General features: G+C 39.1%; 1 protein-coding gene across 4 annotated transcripts in view; it reads left to right on the top strand.

Annotated features, from left to right (window-relative positions):
* The window catches only part of LOC138358243 (uncharacterized), a 29542-nt gene extending 11318 nt beyond the window's left edge, over positions 1-18224 (top strand). For all 4 annotated transcript variants that reach the window (XM_069315950.1, XM_069315951.1, XM_069315952.1 and 1 more), the window contains exons 7-11: positions 4291-4491; positions 9630-9995; positions 11670-11840; positions 13394-13519; positions 16486-18224. In XM_069315950.1, coding sequence (XP_069172051.1) covers positions 4291-4491; positions 9630-9995; positions 11670-11840; positions 13394-13519; positions 16486-16650 — 1029 coding nt within the window. In that variant the 3' untranslated portion in view covers positions 16651-18224. The remainder of the gene's footprint in view (positions 1-4290; positions 4492-9629; positions 9996-11669; positions 11841-13393; positions 13520-16485) is intronic.
* Positions 18225-22703: the final 4479 nt, after the last annotated feature.

Below are 22703 nucleotides of genomic sequence, written 5' to 3'. Positions count from 1 at the left end.
TGAATTTTTGGTGTTTTGTGATTAATACCTCAAATAGCACTGCAATACTGTACTTCATTGAGTGCTCCTATACCCAGTCCAGTGCCCTTCCTGTTATTTACCTGATTTACCCAAGGGTCGCTAACCCTAGTGGCCTTGACGAGGGCAGGAAGCCTGTGGCTTGTCGAAGGTTTTCCCCATTTGCCTTGATGCCCGCTTGTCTCTCCATCTTGCATATCGATCTTTGTGGGGAATAGTGTCAATCTTTTTCAGTCTAGGAAGATGCAGTCTAACCATCCTTTTTTTTCTCCCGTCTTATTTTGGTTATCCTGTCTTGGAATCTAATCACGTTTAAGCACGATTTTCCCTCTCCGGAGCAGTGCTGTGCCTCTTATAAAATTTATAATCCCCAAATGTTCTGCAGTCCATTTTTTAATGACTCTTTCTAGAATATTGCATGGAATATATTAATGATACGAGTGTATAGTTCAGCACTTTGTACTCTTGGTGTGTGCTGTGGTGGCAGATTAGGACTTGAGCTGGGAACAGTGTCACCTGTGTTGGATTCATTGACACCCATGTCCTGTATATAGTCTTTCACTGTCAGGGTCTTCTAGTTACTATCATCGTTAAGCTCTTGCAATTTTTGTAGAATGTAGTGATGTTCTTGGTGTGAACTCTTGGTGCGAACTCTTGGTGCAAGTAGACGGTCCAAGCGACAAAGTTTGCTGGCATACGAGCCTCCTGTACCTACCTACCTACCTAACCAACCTAACCTATCCAAACATAACTTAATATAACCTCTAGGCAACAATATATCTTGAATAATTTGTGCATCTTGAATAAGTCGCTCTACAACATTGTTGCTTGGATCGTCAACTTCTTATGGCCTCTCATGCCACTTAGTTTCGTCTAATTTCGTTATAAATTTATATTATTTCAGAGTAAAAAATTGTTCATGTTCTACATACAACACCGACAATATAGTGAGTAAATATATCATGTTGACCAAACCACACACTAGAAAGTGAAGGGACGATGACGTTTCGGTCCGTCCTGGACCATTCTCAAGTTAATTATGACACAGTCGACTTGAGAATGGTCCAGGACGGACCGAAACGTCGTCGTCCCTTCACTTCCTAGTGTGTGGTTTGGTTAACGTATTTCAGCCATGTTATTGTGACTCCTCATCTGTAAATATATCATATTACTTCATTACTTTTGTAATGCTAGGAAGCTTTGAGTAGCTTTGAGTAAATTTGGGTAATTAGACGAACCAGGTTTAGAGGTATTCCATTGGCCTGGGAAGTATTAGTGTTTCCGAGGACTTGGTTGCAGGCAGATGCTCATGGCCGAGTTCCAGGATTATATTGCAATTCTTTGATTGTGAAGTGAGCCAATACTGTAAAGTCATAGGCCTTGTCATAGCAGAGAGGAGCTTAGCCTACCTCTAGAAGGTGTAATTTGTCATTTCTCCAAAATGACTATTTTTTTGGACTCGAAAGTGAATAGTACCAAATTCTACTGTCTAATTGGCCATCACGTCTCTATATGGACAGTGGTCCACATAGTTTCAGAAAGTTCTAACTAGACAGGATGGAGAATGTGTTGGAGAAAGCCTACTATTTCAGGAGACATTTCATTTGAGCAGTGCAAGGAATGATTTGGTTCTCCAGTGACATGTGCTACTGCACTGTGTAACACATTTGCCAGACAGTTCCAGTGAATTATTAGCAATGATGGTAGTGTTCTAGGAGCCACTGGTTACCAGCAATGAGTGCATAGCAGTGATCTATGGGAAAAAAGAGCCATTCAGTGCTGTAATGGCAAAGCACAGCAAGGGGCCCGAGGTTCTCATTACGTCACTAGCACACCTGCAGTCACTAGCAGGTAGTCTGGATTTATGCAAAGCCTTCAATGTATGACCATGTCAATGAGGAAGGAAGCAGCTGCAGTTTGCCTGTGCACCTGTGATAATGCGCCACAGCATAAAGAGCACAACTAAAAACAGGTTTGTGCTAGGACCTTGATGTGTTGATAAATAACATTCTGCCCTCCCCTCCCTCCCTTCCTCTTTGAGGTCGTATTGTTCTGAGAAATAATTTAGAATTTGTGCAATTTGAGGGACCATTGACTTTAGGGATTATTTTGCCTATGTTTGTTGTTGCATTATTTCAGAGAAATCTAGTACCATTCATGGATTTGTGGTTTAACCCTTGCACTGCTCACCTATTTTCAGCAAAAACGTCTTGGTGCAATTGTCAAGGACATATTTTTGGTATTTTTACAAATGTTCAGGTAAATTTAATGTCAAAATGTTTCCAAAGTCAACTATTTCCATTTCAAAACACAAATAGTAATGAAAACATTAAAAAACATTAAAATATAGCCAAATTAAAAAACAAAAAGCACAACTTTCTGTGCGCCTAAAGGCGCTTTGCGCAGTGCAGTGGTTAATATACACGCCATGTTGAAGTAAATGGCATTAATGTTTTGCACTTTGAGTTTTGTCCTTATTGTGACTCGAGAAGTGATTGTGAAATAATGTGAAGATTCAAATCTAGTGAATCGGTTGGCTATGAATTTTTAAATTTCCAATTAGGAGGCTAGTAACAAATTTTCCTTTTTAATTAAATTTCATTTCATGTAAGCTATATTTGTTACTTCTGTATTGTTCATACATGTATTCTGTTCATGTATTGATCCTGCAGAAGCAGGTATTTGTTTTACACTGGTGACACACTTGCCCTTCAAGAAGACCTGGACAAAATTAGTATATGGAGCACCACTTGGCAAATGGAATTAAATGTGAATAAATGCCATGTTATGGAATGTGGAATAGGAGAACATAGAACCCCCACACAACCTATAAATTATGTGAGAATCTTAAAAAATTCTGATAGAGAGATCTGGGGGTGGTTCTAGATAGTTTTCTATCGCCTGAGGACCACATAAAGAATGTTGTGCGAGGAGTCTATGCCACGCTTTCTAACTTCAGAATTGCTTTTAAATATATGGATGGCAAAATACTAAAGACATTGTTCACGACTTTTGTTAGGCAAAAGCTAGAATATGCATCGGTTGTGTGGTGCCCATATCGTAAGAAGCAGATCAACAAACTGGAAAAGGTGCAGAGACATGCTACTAAGTGGCTCCCAGAACTGAAGGGCAAGAGCTACGAGGAGAGGTTAGAGGCATTAAATATGCCAAAACTAGAAGAAAAAGGTGATATGATCACTACATACAAAATAGTAACAGGAATTGATAAAATTGATAGGAAAGATTTCCCGAGACCTGGAACTTCAAGAACACGAGGTCATAGATTTAAACTACAGTAATTAAACAAAGATGCCGAAGAAACACAAGAAAATTCACTTTCACAAATAGTGGTAGATGGTTGGAACACGTTAGGTGAGAAGTTGGAGGCCAAAACAGTCAGTAGTTTCAAAGCGTTATATGACAGAGTGCTGGGTAGATGGGACACCACGAGCGTAGCTATTATCCTGTAACTACTTGAGGGAGAGGCTAGGTTAGAATATATATATAAACAGATGCTGTGAGGCACGGACCAGTTCTGGGGTTGTCACACTAGACAATTGGCTTTGTTTAGAGCAGTTGTCAGATCCTGCAGTGCCATTGCCAGCTTAGTGCTATGGTCGAAGTGCTGGACTAATCTTGTGAGAATTTAAAGGGAATCCTAGCCTCCCATTTACATTTTGTGGAGGCACAAGGTGTGACTGAAGTAAGTTTGTAGATAGAGGTTTGTAATTGGTGCTTCCCAATCTACTAGTCCATCTAGAATGAGATTCATGAATTTGTTGGTCTGAATGACTTTCTCTTCATCTGTTGTCCATTTTCTTTTGTGATCATTAAGTACGTCTTGTTTGTAATTTAGTTCCTTTGGTGTCCATATTATTTGGAAGTCTGGTTTCAGATATGTGGTAAAATTTCCACATGTCGACTATTAAGTATTAACTGTTTAGCCCTTGGAAAATACAAATTCATTCTGTATATTCTTGTCTATTTTAGCCTGACAATGCAACAATATTTGGCATTTTCTGATATAATACATCATCTGTCTAGTATTTTTAATTTATTCCATCTCTAGCATAATTGTACTGTATAATACTGTATTTAACAAATTCTTGAACTTTGGTGTACACATGTGCATGTTTTAATAATATTGTACAGTTTAACATAAAGACAAGTATAATATATAAATCAACCCTTCCAGACACAAGTGAATTTAAGTTTAATGTTGTATAATTTGTATAATGCATTGTATTGTAGTGAAATATTTTTCTTTTTCAGACACTGGGAATATTTATCATCACCTTTTTCAACTACTCTCGTATTATCTCAGGATTTTGGGAGGGCGACATGTGGGATTCACCACGTGTGCGCTATCCTGAATACTATGCACTACCGTGTATTATTGCTGCTCTGTATGGTGTGATAGTTAGTGGTGAAGGCATTGGTTCCCTGTTATTGGGTAAAGTGCACAACCGATTGGTAAGTTAAATATTTTATTGTCGTATCAGGTATTTAGTTATTGGTCACTGTAACTCTAAATTAACACAGCCAACAAAATTCACCTTAGCCATGTTTGTTAGGATCAATGATGACTTGAGACTTAACCAGGAGTCGTGAATTGAAGGGTTACACAACTATCCACAACTGGAACTGAATCTGTTCCACTGCCACCCAATGTTACAAAGTGGATATGTGAATGTTAAGCAAAACGAGCATAAATAAGAAACTTTACAGTAGATGGCATTAAACACATAAGATTTAACATGGTGAAAATCATCCAAAATTGCCAGTCCCCACTGGGACAAGAAATATTACCTGAACGAACATGGACACCTTCAAGAGAACTAGATACAGTGGTACCTCGGAACACGAGTGTCCCTGTATGCGAGTTTTTCGGAATACGAGCCGGATTTCCTCGGAAAATGTGTCTCGGAAGGCGAGGGTTACCTCGGAACACAAGTTTGTTGATACGCGTTCAGGCCGACCTAGTGCATGGTGGTATGGCGATTGTCGCCCCTCCGCCCCTCCACCCCTCAGTTTACCATTGTCTCCCGCCCAGTGACTATCCCTCCTAAATTCTTCACAAGGATTTACAGTTTTATGTCGGTTTTTTGGCCATTTGAGCACAAAAGTTATTATATATCTCGCCATGGGTCTCGAGAAAGCCATTGATAAGGTTCAACCTAAGAAAATAGCTGTGAGTAGAGGCAGTAGAGGATGTCCCTTCTTGATTAAGAAAATGTGTGAAGTATGGGAAGAACTGCAAAGTTTTGTTGAAAAAACTCACCCAGATAAAGCTGTAGCAGGCCGTTGCATTGACCTTTTAAATGACAATGTGATGTCTTAATACAGACAAGTGTTAAAATGTAGGGAAAAACAAGTGTCTTTAGACAGATTCTTAGTAAAACAAGCAAGTGCTAGTGGTATGCAGGCAAAATGTGCCAGTGTGTGCATACCAGTGAAGTCCTTACTGCCTGATGTTATAATGGAAGGAGACTCCCCTTCCAAACAGTAACACCTCTCCTCCTCCCTCCTCACATCTTCCATACACCAACAGCAGTCCTCAGCAAGGGTAAGTAATAGCTTGAACATAGTTTTGTAGGTTTATTTAGATGAATTAGGTATAAAAATTTAGTTTGATGTGGGGTTTTTGGGTTAGTCAGGAACGGATTAATTCATTTCCCATTATTTCTTATGGGGAAATTAGCTTCGGAATACGAGCCGTCTCCAGGAACGGATTAAACTCTTAAACTGAGGTACCCCTGTAGTTTTCAAGAAGTGCCGGACCAACTGGGCTGTGGTGGGTCTGCGGGCTGCTCCAAGCAACAGCCTGATGGAACAAGCTCGCCCAATTGAAGAAATCGAACAGAGACTGAAGCATTCTTATCAGACTGAAGAAAGGCAACTAGAACAGAAAGCAATTCAAGAAATAAAGAAAAACCCAAAATATTTCTTCACATATGCTAAATCAAAAGTGAAAACCACTGCCAGTATTGGACTTATTCATATTAGTGAAGGTTCATACACTGAGGATGACAAAGAAATTAGTGAAATCCTAAAAAAACAGTATGACATGTTTAGCACTCCAATACTCAGCATGAAAGTGGAAGATTCGGACAGTTTCTTTATGAATGATAGTCAAACACCTGTAAATATAACTGATATCAACACGAGCGTGGCAGATTTTGAAAGAGAAATTGACAATATGCCCATGCACTCGGCCCCGGGTCCAGACTCGTGGAATTCGATATTTATAAAGAAATGCAAAGTGCCAGTAGCACAGGCACTCAGTATAGTGTGGAGGAAGAGCTCGGACACAGGGGAGACACCAGATGCGCTTAAAGCAGCAGACATTGCCCCTCTATACAAGGGTGGTAGCAAAGCATTGGCAAAGAATTATAGACCAGTTGCACTAATGTCCCACATAATAAAAGTATTTGAGAGAGTGATCAGGAGTCAGGTCACTAGATTCATGGAAACCAATGACCTCCACAATCCAGGCCAACATGGATTTAGAGCAGGAAGATCATGCCTCTCACAGCTACTTGACCACTATGACAAAATCACTGAGGCATTAGAGGAAAAACATAATGCAGATGTCGTATACACAGATTTTGCAAAGGCATTCGACAAATGTGACAATGTAGTGATTGCACACAAAATGAGGTCAATAGGTATAACTGGTAAAGTTGGACGCTGGATACTCGATTTCCTGTCGAACAGAACACAGAGTAAGTCAATCAAGTAAAATAGTCAGAGCGCAGTTAAAAGCGCTGTACCTCAAGGTACAGTCCTTGCACCACTGCTGTTCCTTATTCTCATATCAGATATAGACAAAAAACAAAAGTCACAGCTTCGTGTCATCCTTTGCAGATGATACAAAAATCGGCATGAAAATTATCTCTGCTGAAATTGAAATTGAAATAAGTTTATTGAGATAAAATACACACAAAGGGATGAGGTAGCTCAAGCTATTCTCACTCCGTTCAGTACATCGTGTTAATACATACATATAAACACATCACAAACAATAAACATATTACCAAACATTCTGAGAGATAAACATCTACATTTCCTATCTCTGCTGAAGACATTGATAAACTACAAACAGATATTAACAAAGTTTTCGATTGGGCAGCAGAAAATAACATGATGTTTAATGGTGATAAATTCCAGGTACTCAAATACGGCAAAAATGAGGATCTTAAAACATAATACAGGGTACAAAACACAATCGAATCTGCCCATAGTAGGAAAACAGCATGTCAAGGATTTGGGAATAATGATGTCTGACGACCTAACATTTAGGGAGCATAACCAAGCAAGTATTGCGTCGGCCAGAAAAATGATAAGATGGATTACGAGAACCTTCAAGTCCAGAGATCCCATCACAATGGTTGTACTCTTCAAATCACTTGTGTTATCCCGTCTTGAGTACTGCTCAGTAATCACTTACCCCTTCAGAGCAGGAGAGATTGCTGAAATTGAGGGAATACAGAGAACATATACGGCACGCATAGACGAGATAAAGCACCTAAATTATTGGGATCGTCTCAAAGCTCTCCAAATGTACTCGCTAGAAAGGAGACGAGAGAGATACCAAATAATATACACATGGAAAATACTGGAGGGACAGGTCCCAAATCTGCACAGTAAAATAACAATGTACTGGAGTGAACGACATGGAAGAAAATGCAGAATAGAACCAGTGAAGAGCAGAGGTGCCATGGGCACAATCGGAGAACACTGTATGAACATCAGAGGTCCACGGTTGTTCAACGTCCTACCAGCGAGCATCATAAATATTGCAGGAACAACCGTGGACATCTTCAAGAGGAAACTAGATTGTTTCCTTCAAGGAGTGCCGGACCAACCGGGCTGTGGTGGGTATGTGGCCCTGCGGGCCACTCCAAACAACAACCTAGTGGACCAAACTCTCAAAAGTCGAGTCTGGCCTCGGGCCGGGCTTGGGGAGTAGAAGAACTCCCAGAACCCCATCAACCAGGTAAGTCAAGCCTGGCCCCAGGCTGGGCTTCGGGAGTAGAACAACTCTCGGAACCCCATCCAAGTACAGGTCAGCTTCTGGTCTCTCATTATATGATCATAGCACTTGCCTGTGTCAACATTAAGGTATTCACTATGTAGGATTAGTTTGGTATTCTTAAATTTTGTATAGAGATTCTTTACCTTTGAGTATACAGTATTTTGCATGAAAAAGTAATTTTTGTCCTGGCTCCCAAATTAGGGACAAATATATGATTTTGTGCATGTTCATACTTTTTTGAGACTACCCTACTTCCCTTTTTCTCCCTCCCCCAAAAATATAACTCGGATGTTAATTCTGTTAACCTGCATTTTGAAGGTTAACGTTAGTGCAATAATATTTATTTGAAATATAATTCCATGTTTGTACATTATAATGTACAAACATTATAATTCATGTTTAAATACAGTTACCTGCCAAAGCCGTAACTGCCAAAACTGTGCAGAGTTTCAAAATGTGCTTGGAAAAGATCATAAAACGCAAATGGGGAGGACCTTCGACAAGCCGCCGGATTCCTGTTCTTGGCAAGGTCACTAGGGTTGGTGGCCGTCAGGTAAATACCTGGTTGGTTGATTCCTGGTTGATGGGGTTTTGAGAGTTCTTATACTCCCCAAGCCCAGCCCGAGACCAGACTTGACTTGTGAGAGTTTGGTCCACCAGGATGTTGCTTGGAGTGGCCCGCAGGCCCACATACCCACCACAGCCCGGCTGGTCCGGCACTCCTTAAAGGAAACAATCATGTTTCCTATTGAAGATGTCCACGGTTGTTCCTGTAATATTTCTGATGCTCGCTGGTATGATGTTGAACAACCGTGGACCTCTGATGTTCATACAGTGGTCTCTGAGTGTGCCCATGGCACCTCTGCTCTTCACTGGTTCTATTCTGCATTTTCTTCCATGTCATTCACTCCAGTACGTTGTTATTTTACTGTGCAGATACAGAGGACCTGTCCCTCCAGTATTTTCCATGTGTATATTATATGGTATCTCTCTCGTCTCCTTTCTAGTGAGTACATTTGGAGAGCTTTGAGACGATCCTAATAATTTAGGTGCTTTATCTCGTCTATGCGTGCCGTATATGTTCTCTGTATTCCCTCAATTTCAGCAATCTCTCCTGCTCTGAAGGGGGAAGGGAGTACTGAGCAGTACTCAAGACAGGACAACACAAGTGATTTGAAGAGTACAACCATTGTGATGGGATCTCTGGACTTAAAGGTTCTCGTAATCCATCCTATCATTTTTCTGGCTGACACAATACTTGCTTGGTTATGCTCCCTAAACGTTAGGTTGTCGGACATCATTATTCCCAAATCCTTGACATGCTGTTATAATAATACATGTATTTTTTAAATTCTTTCGGATAACTTGCACTACCTTTATATCAGCCATTTGTTATACATTTTTATATTTCGGATAATATTTATCCGAAATATAAATCCATATTTATTTGTACATTATAATAAATATTAAAAAAAATATATATATATATATAATATATATATATATATATATAATATATATATATATATATATATAATTAAAAAAATAATTTATATTTATTTAATTCTTTCAGATGACTTTTACTACCTTCATGTCAGCCATTTGTTATGCAGCCCTGGCTGTTCTTGCATCTCCAGTATTTGTGAGGGTTGTTATTGGCCCTTACAGAATGCCTCAAGATGAGATGATTCTTGCTATTGCATCAAGCATTATGAGCTTTTTGCATACCATTGCCTGCTTGGCTTTCCCCATTGGTGTGAGAACACCTCCACACTTTATCAGGACAATTGCTGAAATTATGTCAAAAGAGTTTTCTATGAATGAATTCAACATTAAGGAAGTCTTATCATCATCATCTGCTGCAATGTCAAGTGCTGCTCTGACCCTGAGAAGCAAATTCCGAAGATGTAACACCTTGCATTGCAATATCATATCTTCAGTAAGTACAGTACTGCATTATATACATTAATACTTAAAACAATTGTTTTCATAACAGTAACATGTAAAGCTGCTACTCAGAATGTTACATAATTTGCATCCTTCTTGAACTTTTGAGTTATTCTGGCCCAATGTATGGGTCGGTTATAGCCTAAGCCAAGGGCTGCAAATATGTAATAATCGCCAACTTTATTTGACTAAAGCTGTGACATTGAAGCAAGGAAATTTTGTAGCTAAACTACCACATCTACCCCTATACTAACTCTTTAAGCTAGTACACTGTGCTCATCCCAGCACAAGAAATTACCAAATACTGTACACTCAAAAATTATATAAATAATTACTATTGATCCCATATCATGAGGCAATCCCAAGCCTCCAACCTTGGACAGAAGCACACATTCAGACTGCTATAAAGAATAAAATAAATGTTTTATTTTAATAAAGGTACCTTTTGATACCTTTATCATCAAATTGATAATATTTATAATTGATATTTAATTTATACCTTTGATCAGGTATCAAAGGATACTTGATAACCAGGCTGCAAGCAGCTGCATTAAACAGCCTGGTTGATCAAACCAGCAACCAGGAGGCTCGGTCAGAGACCGAGCCGCAGGGACGCTGATCCCGAAATCGTGAACGGGTAGAACAGGTTGATCTACATTGATATTCCTCTTGTGATTGTCAATTTTCTTTATATACTGTACTATATATACTGATTATGAAACGGTAATTCTTTTTGCATCACGTGTGACTCGGTTACAGTAGAACATGTAAATTGTTTTTATAGCGATGTATTAAGATGGTAAAAATGAACATACTTGGTTACCTGGTAAATGCACCAGCAACAAACAAAATAATAGTTAAACTTCAATGTTTTAACACATGAATTCACTCTTGTGAAAAATTTACTCCTCGCTGATGACTTGCCTTATGGACTATTTTAGTGCTCGTTGCAATTGAAAATCGCCTTCTGTGGTCATGAACATGCTTACTGTACCACAAGTGTTAGGGTCTTGTCTTTCTGATCTCACCACTTGATGAAAGCCACATAGTTTTTCTCTTGTGACTTTTGGTGCTGGGGGTGTGGAGAGATTTTATTATTATTATTATTATTATTATTATTATTTTCTACCACAGACGTGGCAGAGATGATTGCTGCATATGACAGTCCATGGAGTGAAATCTGAAAAATATCTTTATTCTCTATTAAATTGAAACAAATACATTTTTTACTCTTGACATTAATCTAAGCGTGTTTGTCCAGGGTTGGAGGCCAGGTGCTTGGGATAACCTAATGAAACTTTGGATTTGTGTGTAGTGTCATGGGGGAAGGGTTCGACCCCCATGGCCCCCTGTTTACACAGGATCGACTCTTATTCTGAATATTGGCAACTTCTATGAAGTCTGATTTTTTGTAGTAGTTAGTAGTAGTACTGAATGATAAAAGAAATAAATGTTTCGTAAAATGCCAATATCAGTACACCAGCAAAAGCCTGAATACAAGTGAGTTTACCCTATGGTGCATCTCCACATAATTGCTTCTGTTGGTGTACAAATGTATCCAAGGAAAAGCTTTGTGAAACGTCCTGTAATTTTCTTCCCGATTGCTTTAGTATGTAGCAAATAATTTTTTTTGTATTCATGCTCACTTTTTTTTTTTTGTCCTCAGGCTCTCTCTGTTCTGGCAATAATACTTCTCGGTATTGGAAGTGGTGGTTACGGTGGTACTCTGTGGCCAGGCATCTTGATGCTGTGTGGAGATGTTGCACTCTTCTTACGCTCCCTGCCAGAAGCCTTGTCAGAACTGGTTTACCATCATTACAATGAAACCAATTTGTTGGTAAGTATGTGAGGATGAGACTGGTGTATCTACATAATATGTACAATTTTTAAATGAAATAAAGTACTGAATATACTGTATGCTTTTTATGTAAAATTATCTCTAGTTAGGCTATTGAGTTCTAACTTGATTGCAGTGAAAGTAAAGTACAGTATTTTGGAAAGAATGGTAATGTCCTAAGTAATATATCTAAAATGAATAGATTTATTTAAACATATCATGGCTTAATTTTATCCTTTGCTATTCCTGAAAAATCTATCATTACCAGGATTCCATTGCTATAGAATGCATGCTATATACTCTTGAAATGGTTGTACAAAAAAAAATTTGGAGAAAACTTTAACAATTAAGACAGGATTAGATAAGCTTCGGCGACTCGTAGCAAAGCATGAACCTCGCACCTTGCATCCAGTGGGCAGTCAAGTGGCATTTGGAGCTCCTTTTCTTGCCAAGGGCTGAAGGACAATAATGACCATTTGAGAAGTTTCTCTTGACAGAAAGGAGAGTCTGAGCAATTGTTCCCAAAATCTTTAGGCAGGGCCTCAATGATGCAACAGGCAAAGTTTGGCCAGAATCTCATGACTGTTTTCACTTACCTAAAAGATTTATGCAGTTGGCTCGCTTGCCCCTCTGGCAAATTTGCCTGTTCCTGTGTCAGATGTTATGACTTTTTCTGGGCTCTTTGAGGGGAGCTTCCTGATGGCCTTGCATAATAAAGCTGTGATGGGCCCTGAAATGAGACCTCCCCTGAATCGCCCTCATTAGTCCTCACCCATGGCAATAGTGACAACAGGTTGCCCACTGACCAGCAGCAGCTCGATTAATTGCAGATACTCTACCTCAATGGTTGTCTGTCATTGAGGTATGATAGACAAACATCATACAGGATATGAGGTATAACTTCATATCTTGCTAATATGAGGGATGCTGTGATGTCAAAACCACACAGACAATGAAGAAGCAACTGTCTCGCTGAAGCTGCTGCTGAATAAGCTTGCTACAGCGAAGGACAGACCAGAGATTACAGTTTAATGTAACGAGTTTAAAGTAAGGGTTTAATGTTAACAAGTGTGCCTCTGAGCTCATGATCGATGGGTGGCAGGTCTTGACCCTGGGTTATTAGGGCTTTCACCTAGTGGTGGTGGCCTGAAGAGTTGGACCAAGGATCTTTCACCAGTTGCCATATATATCCTTTCCATTTTGTCATTTAATTTATTTCAAGAATTGGTTTTTTGTTTTGCTTGAACATTCTAGGCAGTTTTCCTTTGTTTTTGGGTAGATTTCAGATTCTTACATTCTATTCGCATTGAGAACCAGATTATGGCCTTATTTTCCAGTAGGCTTGTGCAAGTTACAGGAACCTAGTGAAGGCTTAGTTACCAGCGCTTAGCTCTGGAAACTACCAAGACACCATCCAGTTAGTTTCATTCTTGTACATTATATGCATATATTTTGTTTTATTTTTATACATAGTGTTATGTAATTGTATTTATTCAGCACCAATTATGTGATATTACAATTTCTAATAGATTAATCAATTAATTATATTTCAGAAAATTATGCACCTCAGCCTGGAAAACACAATCTTATTCATTGGCAGCATTGGGGCCTTCTCCAATGGGTGGCCTGCTACGCAAGTTGTTTGTGGCGTTATAAACATTGTGATAGTAATAGTGCAGGTTAGTAAGTTGGCAGATTTTGTGTGTGCTATTTTGTATTAATACAGGTGCAACATACCTTTTGTATATTTAATTTTTAAAAAAGATTACTGCCTCATGATTGATTGCTTGCTTGCTTGTACTTGTGTTTTGCACATGTTTTGTGTTTTGCTTTATATTTTTAAAAACAATAGTGTGGCATATTTAACCTTTTGCTTTGTGGCATACAGTATTTATAGCCACACAGTTATATTGTTATATTCCTCTTGTTATATTTATAACAATAGTGTGGCATATTTAACCTTCACTTTTAATTAAAATGTTACTTTATCTTTACCATTTCCTAGTTATGCTAGATTCTTTCAGTAATAACAGAATACTCAAATACCACATATGCTCAGTAATCCGAAGCATTTCAGGGCAACCTCTATTCAAGTTAGCTAGCCAAATTTCTTACCAGAAATGTCCAAAAATTAACATTTGCAGTTTTGTGCACCCACAACTAATAATTCTTGTAACTCCTGCTGTTTACCTGGCTATGATGGGTACTGTATAACCTTTAACATGAACTCCTATTCAGGTTGAAAGGTAGTAAAGACTAACATTAATTCATTAGTTGCTGGAATTCTGATTACCGAGATCTTACAGTACTGTCTGTTCTCAGAGTAATGAAGACTGTAAAGTTCAGAACAAGTGAAGGAAGGTAGTATATTTTTAAGAGCTTGTACATGGGCTTATAGTATAAGCCATTACATTGAAGTTCTCTTTCCTATCTGTTGGTGTCATTTTTAATCTTAAGACTAAGGTTCATTAAGATTGGTATTAATTTTCATAATGAAACTGGATAACGAGTTGCCAATTTAGCAATTTCATCGGCTTTCATTTAATGGGATTTCAACATGGGATGGGATCTAGTTTAGGGTGATAAGTCTTCTGCTTTTAGCTACTACTCCAAGATACAAAATGATGGTAATTATTTCCACATCTTTCTACTGTTTTTTCCTAATATTTGAAGTGCAGCTTTTGAGTGTGTGTATGATTGAGTGAGCATTTTGAGTGTTTTGTGCAATCACATGTGAATGCCTGTTGTCTGGCAAATGGCTCAGTGTGGGTTGATTATACTGGTCCTTCCAGTCTCCAATATGCCTGTTTGCTGTCCGTGCAAAGAGCAGTGCCAGCACACTCATATTCTGAGTCCGCCGATCCATCTGTGAAGATGTGGGTGGCTCCTGCTACTGCAATGCTGCTCATTTGCTTTTCTATGATACACCTTAGGATTGTTTTATCATAGGCAGCCTTTTTCATCAGAAGACTTTGTTACTATTTTAAAGATAGGCTGCTCCCACGGTGAGGAGCAAGTGTAGTTTGGGTGTGGTTGATCACCTCTATCAAGAATCCTGCTTTTTAATTGTCTGTTTAGGACTTTTCTTGCTTTGTCAGCCCAATAATTTCCATTGTTTTGGCTAAGTCCAACCACCAAGGCCTGTTGTACTGGATCAAGGGAAAACAATTATCTTGCTGATAATCGTAACTGTTCTTAGAGATATTTTTCCTTGTAGAGAGGGCAAACCTATTTCCAGTCTGTTTCAAGCCTGGTCCACATTGGGTCTCCAAGAGCAGCTCTCATAGCATTATTTTGGGCAACTTCCAGCTTTTGTCACTTTTGTTGTGATAAGCTTGTGATTGCAGGTGCAGCATAGTCGATCACTGATCAGATTGCCTGTACATAGTATGTGCGAATGACTTGCAGATTGGCTCCTCCAGAGAGGGAGGTTACCACAACAGCCTAACTATGTTACCTATATACTGCTAGGTGAACAAAGGCATCGGGTAAAAGGAAACTTGCCCAACTATGTTCTGCCTGGGGATCAAACTTGAGATCTTCAATTGCGAAGCAAGGATGTAGACTGCTGCACAATTCGCTGTACACTTTGTGCTATAATGCGACTGGTGGATGAATGCTAGAATATAGTAGTGCTTGTTTATCCACGATGCTGTTGTATTGTGAATGATGTATTGAGTGGATGAGTAGTGATATTTTGTTATATAATTTAATTCCTATTAAGAATATAAGAATGAATGAATAAACATAAGAACATGAAGGTAACTGCAGAGGCTTATGGGCCCATATGAGGCAGCTCCTTTTTATAACCACCCAATCTCATTCATATACATGTCTAACCTATGCTTGAAACAATCAAGGGATCCTTCTTATGTTACGTGGTAATTAGTCTACAAATCGACAACCCTGTTACCGAACCAGTATTTACACAGGTCTTTCCTAAATCTAAACTTATCCAATTTATACTCATTGTTTTGTGTTTTGTGTTGATACTTTTAATACCCTATTAATATCCCCTTTGTTACGTCCATTCATCCACTTGTACACCTCTATCATGTCACCCTAATTCTTCGCCTTTCTAGAGAATGTAATTTAAGCTTTGTCAATCTTTCTTCATATGACAGGTTTTAAATTGGGGGATTAACTTTGTCATCCTATGCTGGACGCGTTCTGGTGAATTTATATCCATTCTATAGTACGGAGACCAAAACTGAACTGCATAAGTTAAGATTTGGTACAATATTAACAATATTGTACCAAACAATAAAATAGTATAATAAAAGGTACAATAAAAGTTTAGTACATAATAAAAGGTACATTATTATTCTACCTTTTTTTACCATGCTTTTTTTCTTAAAGCTTTCATTGATAATGAAAGTGAGAATTGTTAAAGAGTGTAATGTAATGGAAAGTTAAATAAAAATAGTAAGTTATAACTAAGAATGCAGACATTGTTTATGGAATACTACTGAACAAAGGATACAACTTAAATGTTTTGTGCCACAGTTTGTATAGTAGATGTACTTGTGTATACCCTGCAATATTGTATGTTACAAAGGAGGAGTATTCAGAGAAAATATTAGTGCAAGTTAAATTGGATTATATTAATGATCAATCTTCTCTAAATCACTTTTTTACTGTACAGACTGGTCGAGTGATGCAGTACTACAAGTACCAGAATAAAGGCATATCTACAGTTGGAGAGACTGGTGAAGAAGAGGACACCAAACCACTTAACGAGGCAGAGCTTGAGACAGCACAGGAGCTTAGTGATGAGAAGCATAATGGTCAACCGGAGATACTTGCTTGAGTTACTACTTACATGAATCCCGTCTTCATACTTGCATACAAAATGTAATGCTTATGATTGTTTCATAATTGTTATGAAACAATTTATTTAGCTTGTAGAGTGCCTTATATATTGGGGAAAAGAAAAAAAAATTCATAGTTTAGTGTTAGATATGGTAGACTTTGGATTTTTCTACATTTCTTTGAATATGTATTTAGTTTCCAGTGCTACTAACTCCATTCATTTGGCCCTCGTGGCAATTTCCCTCTTGCTACAAAGCCTCCTTTAGAGTGAGGTTTGGTACCTCTCTTAACTCTTTTTTTTTTTTTTTTGGCAATACAAGAGTGTAGCCCAAGGTAGTGTTCCGAGTACTACTATTTTCTTGGATGCACTTGATAGTCTTCTTTCCTCCCTTCCCTCTGGAATTTTCTCAGCTCTATTGTTGATCTTGCCTTCTGCTGTCGATATAATTCGCTTTTCCTCCATGGATGGCTTCAATTTGACATTGCTTCCGTGTCGTCCAGGGCCACCAATCATGGTAACTTTTACTCAGAAGCAGGTTATTCACCTTTCACCATAACCAGCGGTGGGAAACTGCTCTGGCTAGGTTACATATTATCCATATAAGTTTACTCTCGGGCACTTAATGGAGAATTGACCTCCTTTTTGTTTGAACTGCATTATCCCATGTTATGGTTGTACATCTCCTAGTGTCCTGATTTCTAGGACGTTAGTGTCTTTGTTTCCTGACTCTCGTGGTCATGTCAATAGATAGAATCCTTGGTGAATCCAATACTTTTGATATTGCTCACCTTATGCACTTTTCCTCTCATATTGTCGTCCTTAGTGATATTAAGCGCCTTTTGAATCGCCTACGACTTTGATGGTGTTACATAGTCTTCCCGGCTTAGAGCCTTAATTTTGATAATTATTGTATGGAAGACAATACTGTGTTTATGATAACTAATTTGCTTCCATTTTTGTGAACTTCTTTCTAATGGGGAAAAATTGTATGGCTCATACTGTAAATTGTAAGTATTTTATATGATCATTAAACTAAAACTTTTGATTTACTTTGCACTGTTTTCTTTATTTAATCTGTAGCCCTTCACTTTCATTTGATCCATAGTAGTGGAGGAAACCCTGTTCATTAGTCTGAAAATTACCAGTTAAGGTTATTTGTGGCTCTCCAATAGCTGTTTTGTTAAATTGATAGTTTTATTCAAGTATCCAATTAAGCCTCTGATTTCTGACATTGATTGGCATATCATATAAATGTGATATCTTGTTCAATATTTTAAAATGTTTACTTGGCCAACTTAATTTGTCAAAAATGGATACAGAACTTTTGACATTTGAAAGTAAAGAAAGTGATTTTTTAACAAACATATTAGTACAGTATACTCTAAAGGTTACTATACAGACTGAATTTAAAGTGTAAATGTATACTTCAGTGTAACCCATTACATCTAATATATTTTTATGAATGTATTTTGATATGGAATAATTTTGATGAAGTATTTTTAATTATCATTAAATTCTACCCAATTTCATAATCTCCAAATACGGTAATAAAATTTACAAAATTTTAATAATTTGTCTTGATTGTTGCCTATATTGTTTGTGGTTTCAGGGAGAGGATTAGCTATTGGCTCACTTGTTTGATTTCTGGTATCTGGTGTAACTATGATATGATACATTTTTAGTTCTGACACAAGATGGCCTTGGTACCCAGGTGATTGTACCTTTATTGACAATTGTTTCTAGTGTCTGCCTCAATTAATTTCCTCTAATTTGCGTCAGTTTGTCATTAAGAATACTCGGTAACAGGGATGTTGTGATCATGTTATAGCATGTCCTAGATATTTAACCAATAATTTTTTCAAATTCTACATAATTATACGTAGTGGTCTCTGTAAATACAATACAGTGACACCTCGGCTTATGAATGCCCCTCTTTACAAATTTTTTGGGTTACGAGCCCAATTTCTTCGTAAAATTTGAATGGGGTTACGAACTTTGCCTCGAGTTAAGAGTTTGTTGATAACACGTATGGGTCGCCCGAGCGCATGGTTCCTGGTGGCTAGGGGAGGCATACTCAGTTTATCAGTGCCTCCTGCCTAGTGACAATCGCTCTTGAATTTTGTACAGAATTTCATTGTTTTTTCAACTTTTTTTGGTTTCTAAACATGAAAAGTAATTATAATAAATAAAAAAGTAAAATAATAAAAGTTAAAAAAAGAAATGATAAAGTAACCAGCAAGCTTCCCATCAGCCTGCCAAGTGAGGAGCAAACTGGGTCCAACACAAGGTCAATTAATGTAGATATGACTGCAAGTCATTGAATTGGCTGTAATGACAGTATTGCCATTTCGGGCTATTTATGCCCATGCCACCTCTTGGGTGGGTTAATCAAGCATCAGTCAGTCAGTCAAACGCTAATTGTGGTTCAGTACAGATGTGCTAGAGATACACTTCGGATCGTCAACATCATCAGCATTAACTATGCAACAATGTAACACTTGTTGAGTCCAGTTCCTACTCTCACAAGATGCTTCAGCCTCCCTATAGTACAGATTGATTCTGGCCGTACCCGAGCTCCCAGCGCTTGTCCGTCCGGCATTCGTGCTCTATGCTCTCTCCCCACACCGGAGCTCTGCTCCAGGCCTTTGCTCAATTATCACATATCATTACATCAACAACTGACTGCCGTAACCAAGACTTTATTAAATAACTATAAAAAAACACCAAACCATTTGAATCTTAACACCCAAACATGTTTACGTAAACATACGTTACAGTGGTAACACGAGGTTCAGTGTGGTAACACTGGAAATGGAATGTGTGGTAACAGTGGAGGTATATTGTATAGCAACACTGTAGGTGCAGTGTGTGGTGTAATTTCTCGCCTAATTGTATTCACTTAACTGCTTGCGGGGGTTGAGCTTCGGCTCTTTGGTCCTGCCACTCAACTTAATCAACTGGAGTACAGTTCCCCAAGCCTATTGGACTCTATCATATCTACATTCGAAGCTGTGTATGAAGTCACCCTCCACATCACTTCCTAATGCATTCCATTTATTAACAACTCATACTGAAAAGGTTTTTCAAATGTGTGCTCACCTATTTGTGCTTGCGGGGGGGGGGGCTTTGAGCTCTGGCTCTTTGGTCCCGCTTCTCAACTGTCAATCAACTGGTGTACAGGTTCCTGAGCCTACTGGGCTCTATCATATCTATACTTGAAACTGTGTATGGAGTCTGCCTCCACCACATTACTGTGTGTGTATGTGGCTCATTTGGGTACTTAGTTTCCACCTGTGTCCTCTTATGCGAGTACCATCCATGCTAAATTATTTGTTTTTTAAGGTTATAAAATAACGTGCAGCACTAGAGGTGCAGAACGTGTTAACACTTGAGGTGGAGTATATGATAACACTGGAGATGCAGTGTCTGGTAATACTGCATCAGTGTGTTAACACTGGAGGTGCAGTGTTAACACAGTGTTACCACCCAGTGTGTGGTAACACTGGAGGTGCAGTGTGGGGGTAACACTGGAGGTGCAGTGTGGTAACACTGGAGGTGCAGTGTGGGGTAACACTGGAGGTGCAGTGTGGTAACACTGGAGGTGCAGTATGGGGGTAACACTGGAGGTGCAGTGTGGGGTAACACTGGAGGTGCAGTATGGGGGTAACACTGGAGGTGCAGTGTGGGGTAACACTGGAGGTGCAGTGTGGGGTAACACTGGAGGTGCAGTATGGGGGTAACACTGGAGGTACAGTGTGGGGTAACACTGGAGGTGCAGTGTGGGGTAACACTGGAGGTGCAGTGTGGGGTAACACTGGAGGTGCAGTGTGGGGTAACACTGGAGGTGCAGTGTGGGGTAACACTGGAGGTGCAGTGTGGGGTAACACTGGAGGTGCAGTGTGGTAACACTGGAGGTGCAGTGTGGTAACACTGGAGGTGCAGTGTGGTAACACTGGAGGTGCAGTGTGGGGTAACACTGGAGGTGCAGTATGGGGGTAACACTGGAGGCACTGGGCGCAGAAACATATCTAGACTGCAATTGAAAGTATCTTGATTCAGTTATAAAAAGGCTCGTGAATCGGTTTTCTTTCGTGTATGTTGTCGCCGTGAACGGGAGGGAAGCGAGCCAATCTTATATCTAAGTGAACATCTTGATGAGCTGCTGTATCAACACCAATATCAGCACCTCATCTTTGTGGGAACCAGCACCAGGTTGCTAGAGTATTTCATGAATTTCTGCACATCTTTGGTTCTAAGAGTCATATCAATAGTGCTACGTACGCCTTTTGCCGTCTTCGTTAATGATGATACTGTTAACTGCTTTTGTAGTAAATGGAAGTTAATTCAGCTCCCTGCCTAACAACTTGGACTGGACGGTAGAGAGACGGTCTTGCAGGTCAGGTCGGCGTTCAATCCCCGACCGTCCAAGTGGTCGGGAGCCATTCCTTCCCCCCGTCCCATCCCAAAATCCTTATCCCGATCCCTTCCAAGTGCTATATAGTGGTAATGGTTTGGCGCTTTATCCTGATAGTTCCCTCCCTGGGAGTGTTGGGCAGGGCTCGGCTGGACGTAAATGAGGTCAGAGGCCGCAGCTACTGCCCGAACTTCAAACCAAAAAATTATGCATGATTAAATACACCTTAATTTACCCGAGGGCCACCAACACTCTAGTGACCTCAACGAAAACAAGAAGCCGGCGGCTTGTCAAAGGTCCCGCATTTGCCCTGGTGATATTTTCGAGTTGGATTTTAAAATTTAAGTTTTGACATTTACGGCTTTAGCAGGTATGCGGTTCCACAGGTTAATAACCCTATGAGTAAAAAATAATATGTTCTCAGTCCTACATTGTGGCTTGTTGTGCTTGAAACCGTTGCTCCTTGTTTGTGTTACATCTGACATTTTGAAGAAGTTGCCCGGATCAATATCCTCCAAATTGTTCAGTATTTTAAAATTTTCTACGAGATCCTAGGAGAATCCTGTAATATAATTTGCTCTGATGAAGGCGATGTAACCGAAAACGCGTTAAGCATTCTCTATTTTTCACATGTGGTTTTTCCGCATACTTAGATCAGTGTTTTTGTGATCATTGTTGTATGTATGTGTGTATATATATATATATATGTCGTACCTAGTAGCCAGAACGCACTTCTCAGCCTACTATGCAAGGCCCGATTTGCCTAATAGGCCAAGTTTTCCTGAATTAATATATTTTCTCTAATTTTTTTCTTATGAAATGATAAAGCTACCCATTTCATTATGTATGAGGTCAATTTTTTTTATTTTTAACGTAGATATATGACCGAACCTAACCAACCCTACCTAACCTAACCTAACCTATCTTTACAGGTTAGGTTAGGTTAGGTAGCCGAAAAAGTTCAGTTAGGTTAGGTTAGGTAGTCGAAAAAACATTAATTCATGAAAACTTGGCTTATTAGGCAAATCGGGCCGTGCATAGTAGGCTGAGAAGTGCGTTCTGGCTACTAGGTACGATATATATATATATATATATATATATATATATATATATATATATATATATATATATATATATATATATATATATATATATATATATATATGACCGGTACCCCCGGTCACCCCAGTACAGACAAGAAACCATAACAAAAAAAAAAATCAAAGAAGAGAAAATAAATACCCTGAAGGCCCCTCGAGACAGTGTTGCAGTATCGGTGGAGTGCTAGACAAGTACACTGGCTGCTGCTTGGCCCTCTTGGCCGCCCGCCTGGGTGCTTTTGGAGGTTGGACTGAAGATAATTGTGAACAATTATCACAAAACAAAACAAAATTGTTTTGTTTTGTTCGTCCAACAAAAATTTCGTCCTGCTGCTGGGGTTAAGCCCTGGCTCTACTCTCTACGACTACGAAGTCTCCTCTCCAGACTATTCTTCCGTCTGTTCCCCACTTCCCGCTCCCTCCTTTACCTGTACAATTGGTACACGGAGGATGGTTATTGTGCCATTCAGACCCAGCAGGCGACACGGGCAGTAGTTATCGTACCTGGGTGGTGTTGCGGGCGGGGGGGACGAGGC

The sequence above is a fragment of the Procambarus clarkii genome, chromosome 82 (assembly GCF_040958095.1).
Source record: "Procambarus clarkii isolate CNS0578487 chromosome 82, FALCON_Pclarkii_2.0, whole genome shotgun sequence".
Classification (NCBI taxonomy): Eukaryota; Metazoa; Arthropoda; class Malacostraca; order Decapoda; family Cambaridae; genus Procambarus; species Procambarus clarkii.
Note: the sequence above shows the minus strand (reverse complement) of the source record. Positions and strands in the feature narration are given on the sequence as shown.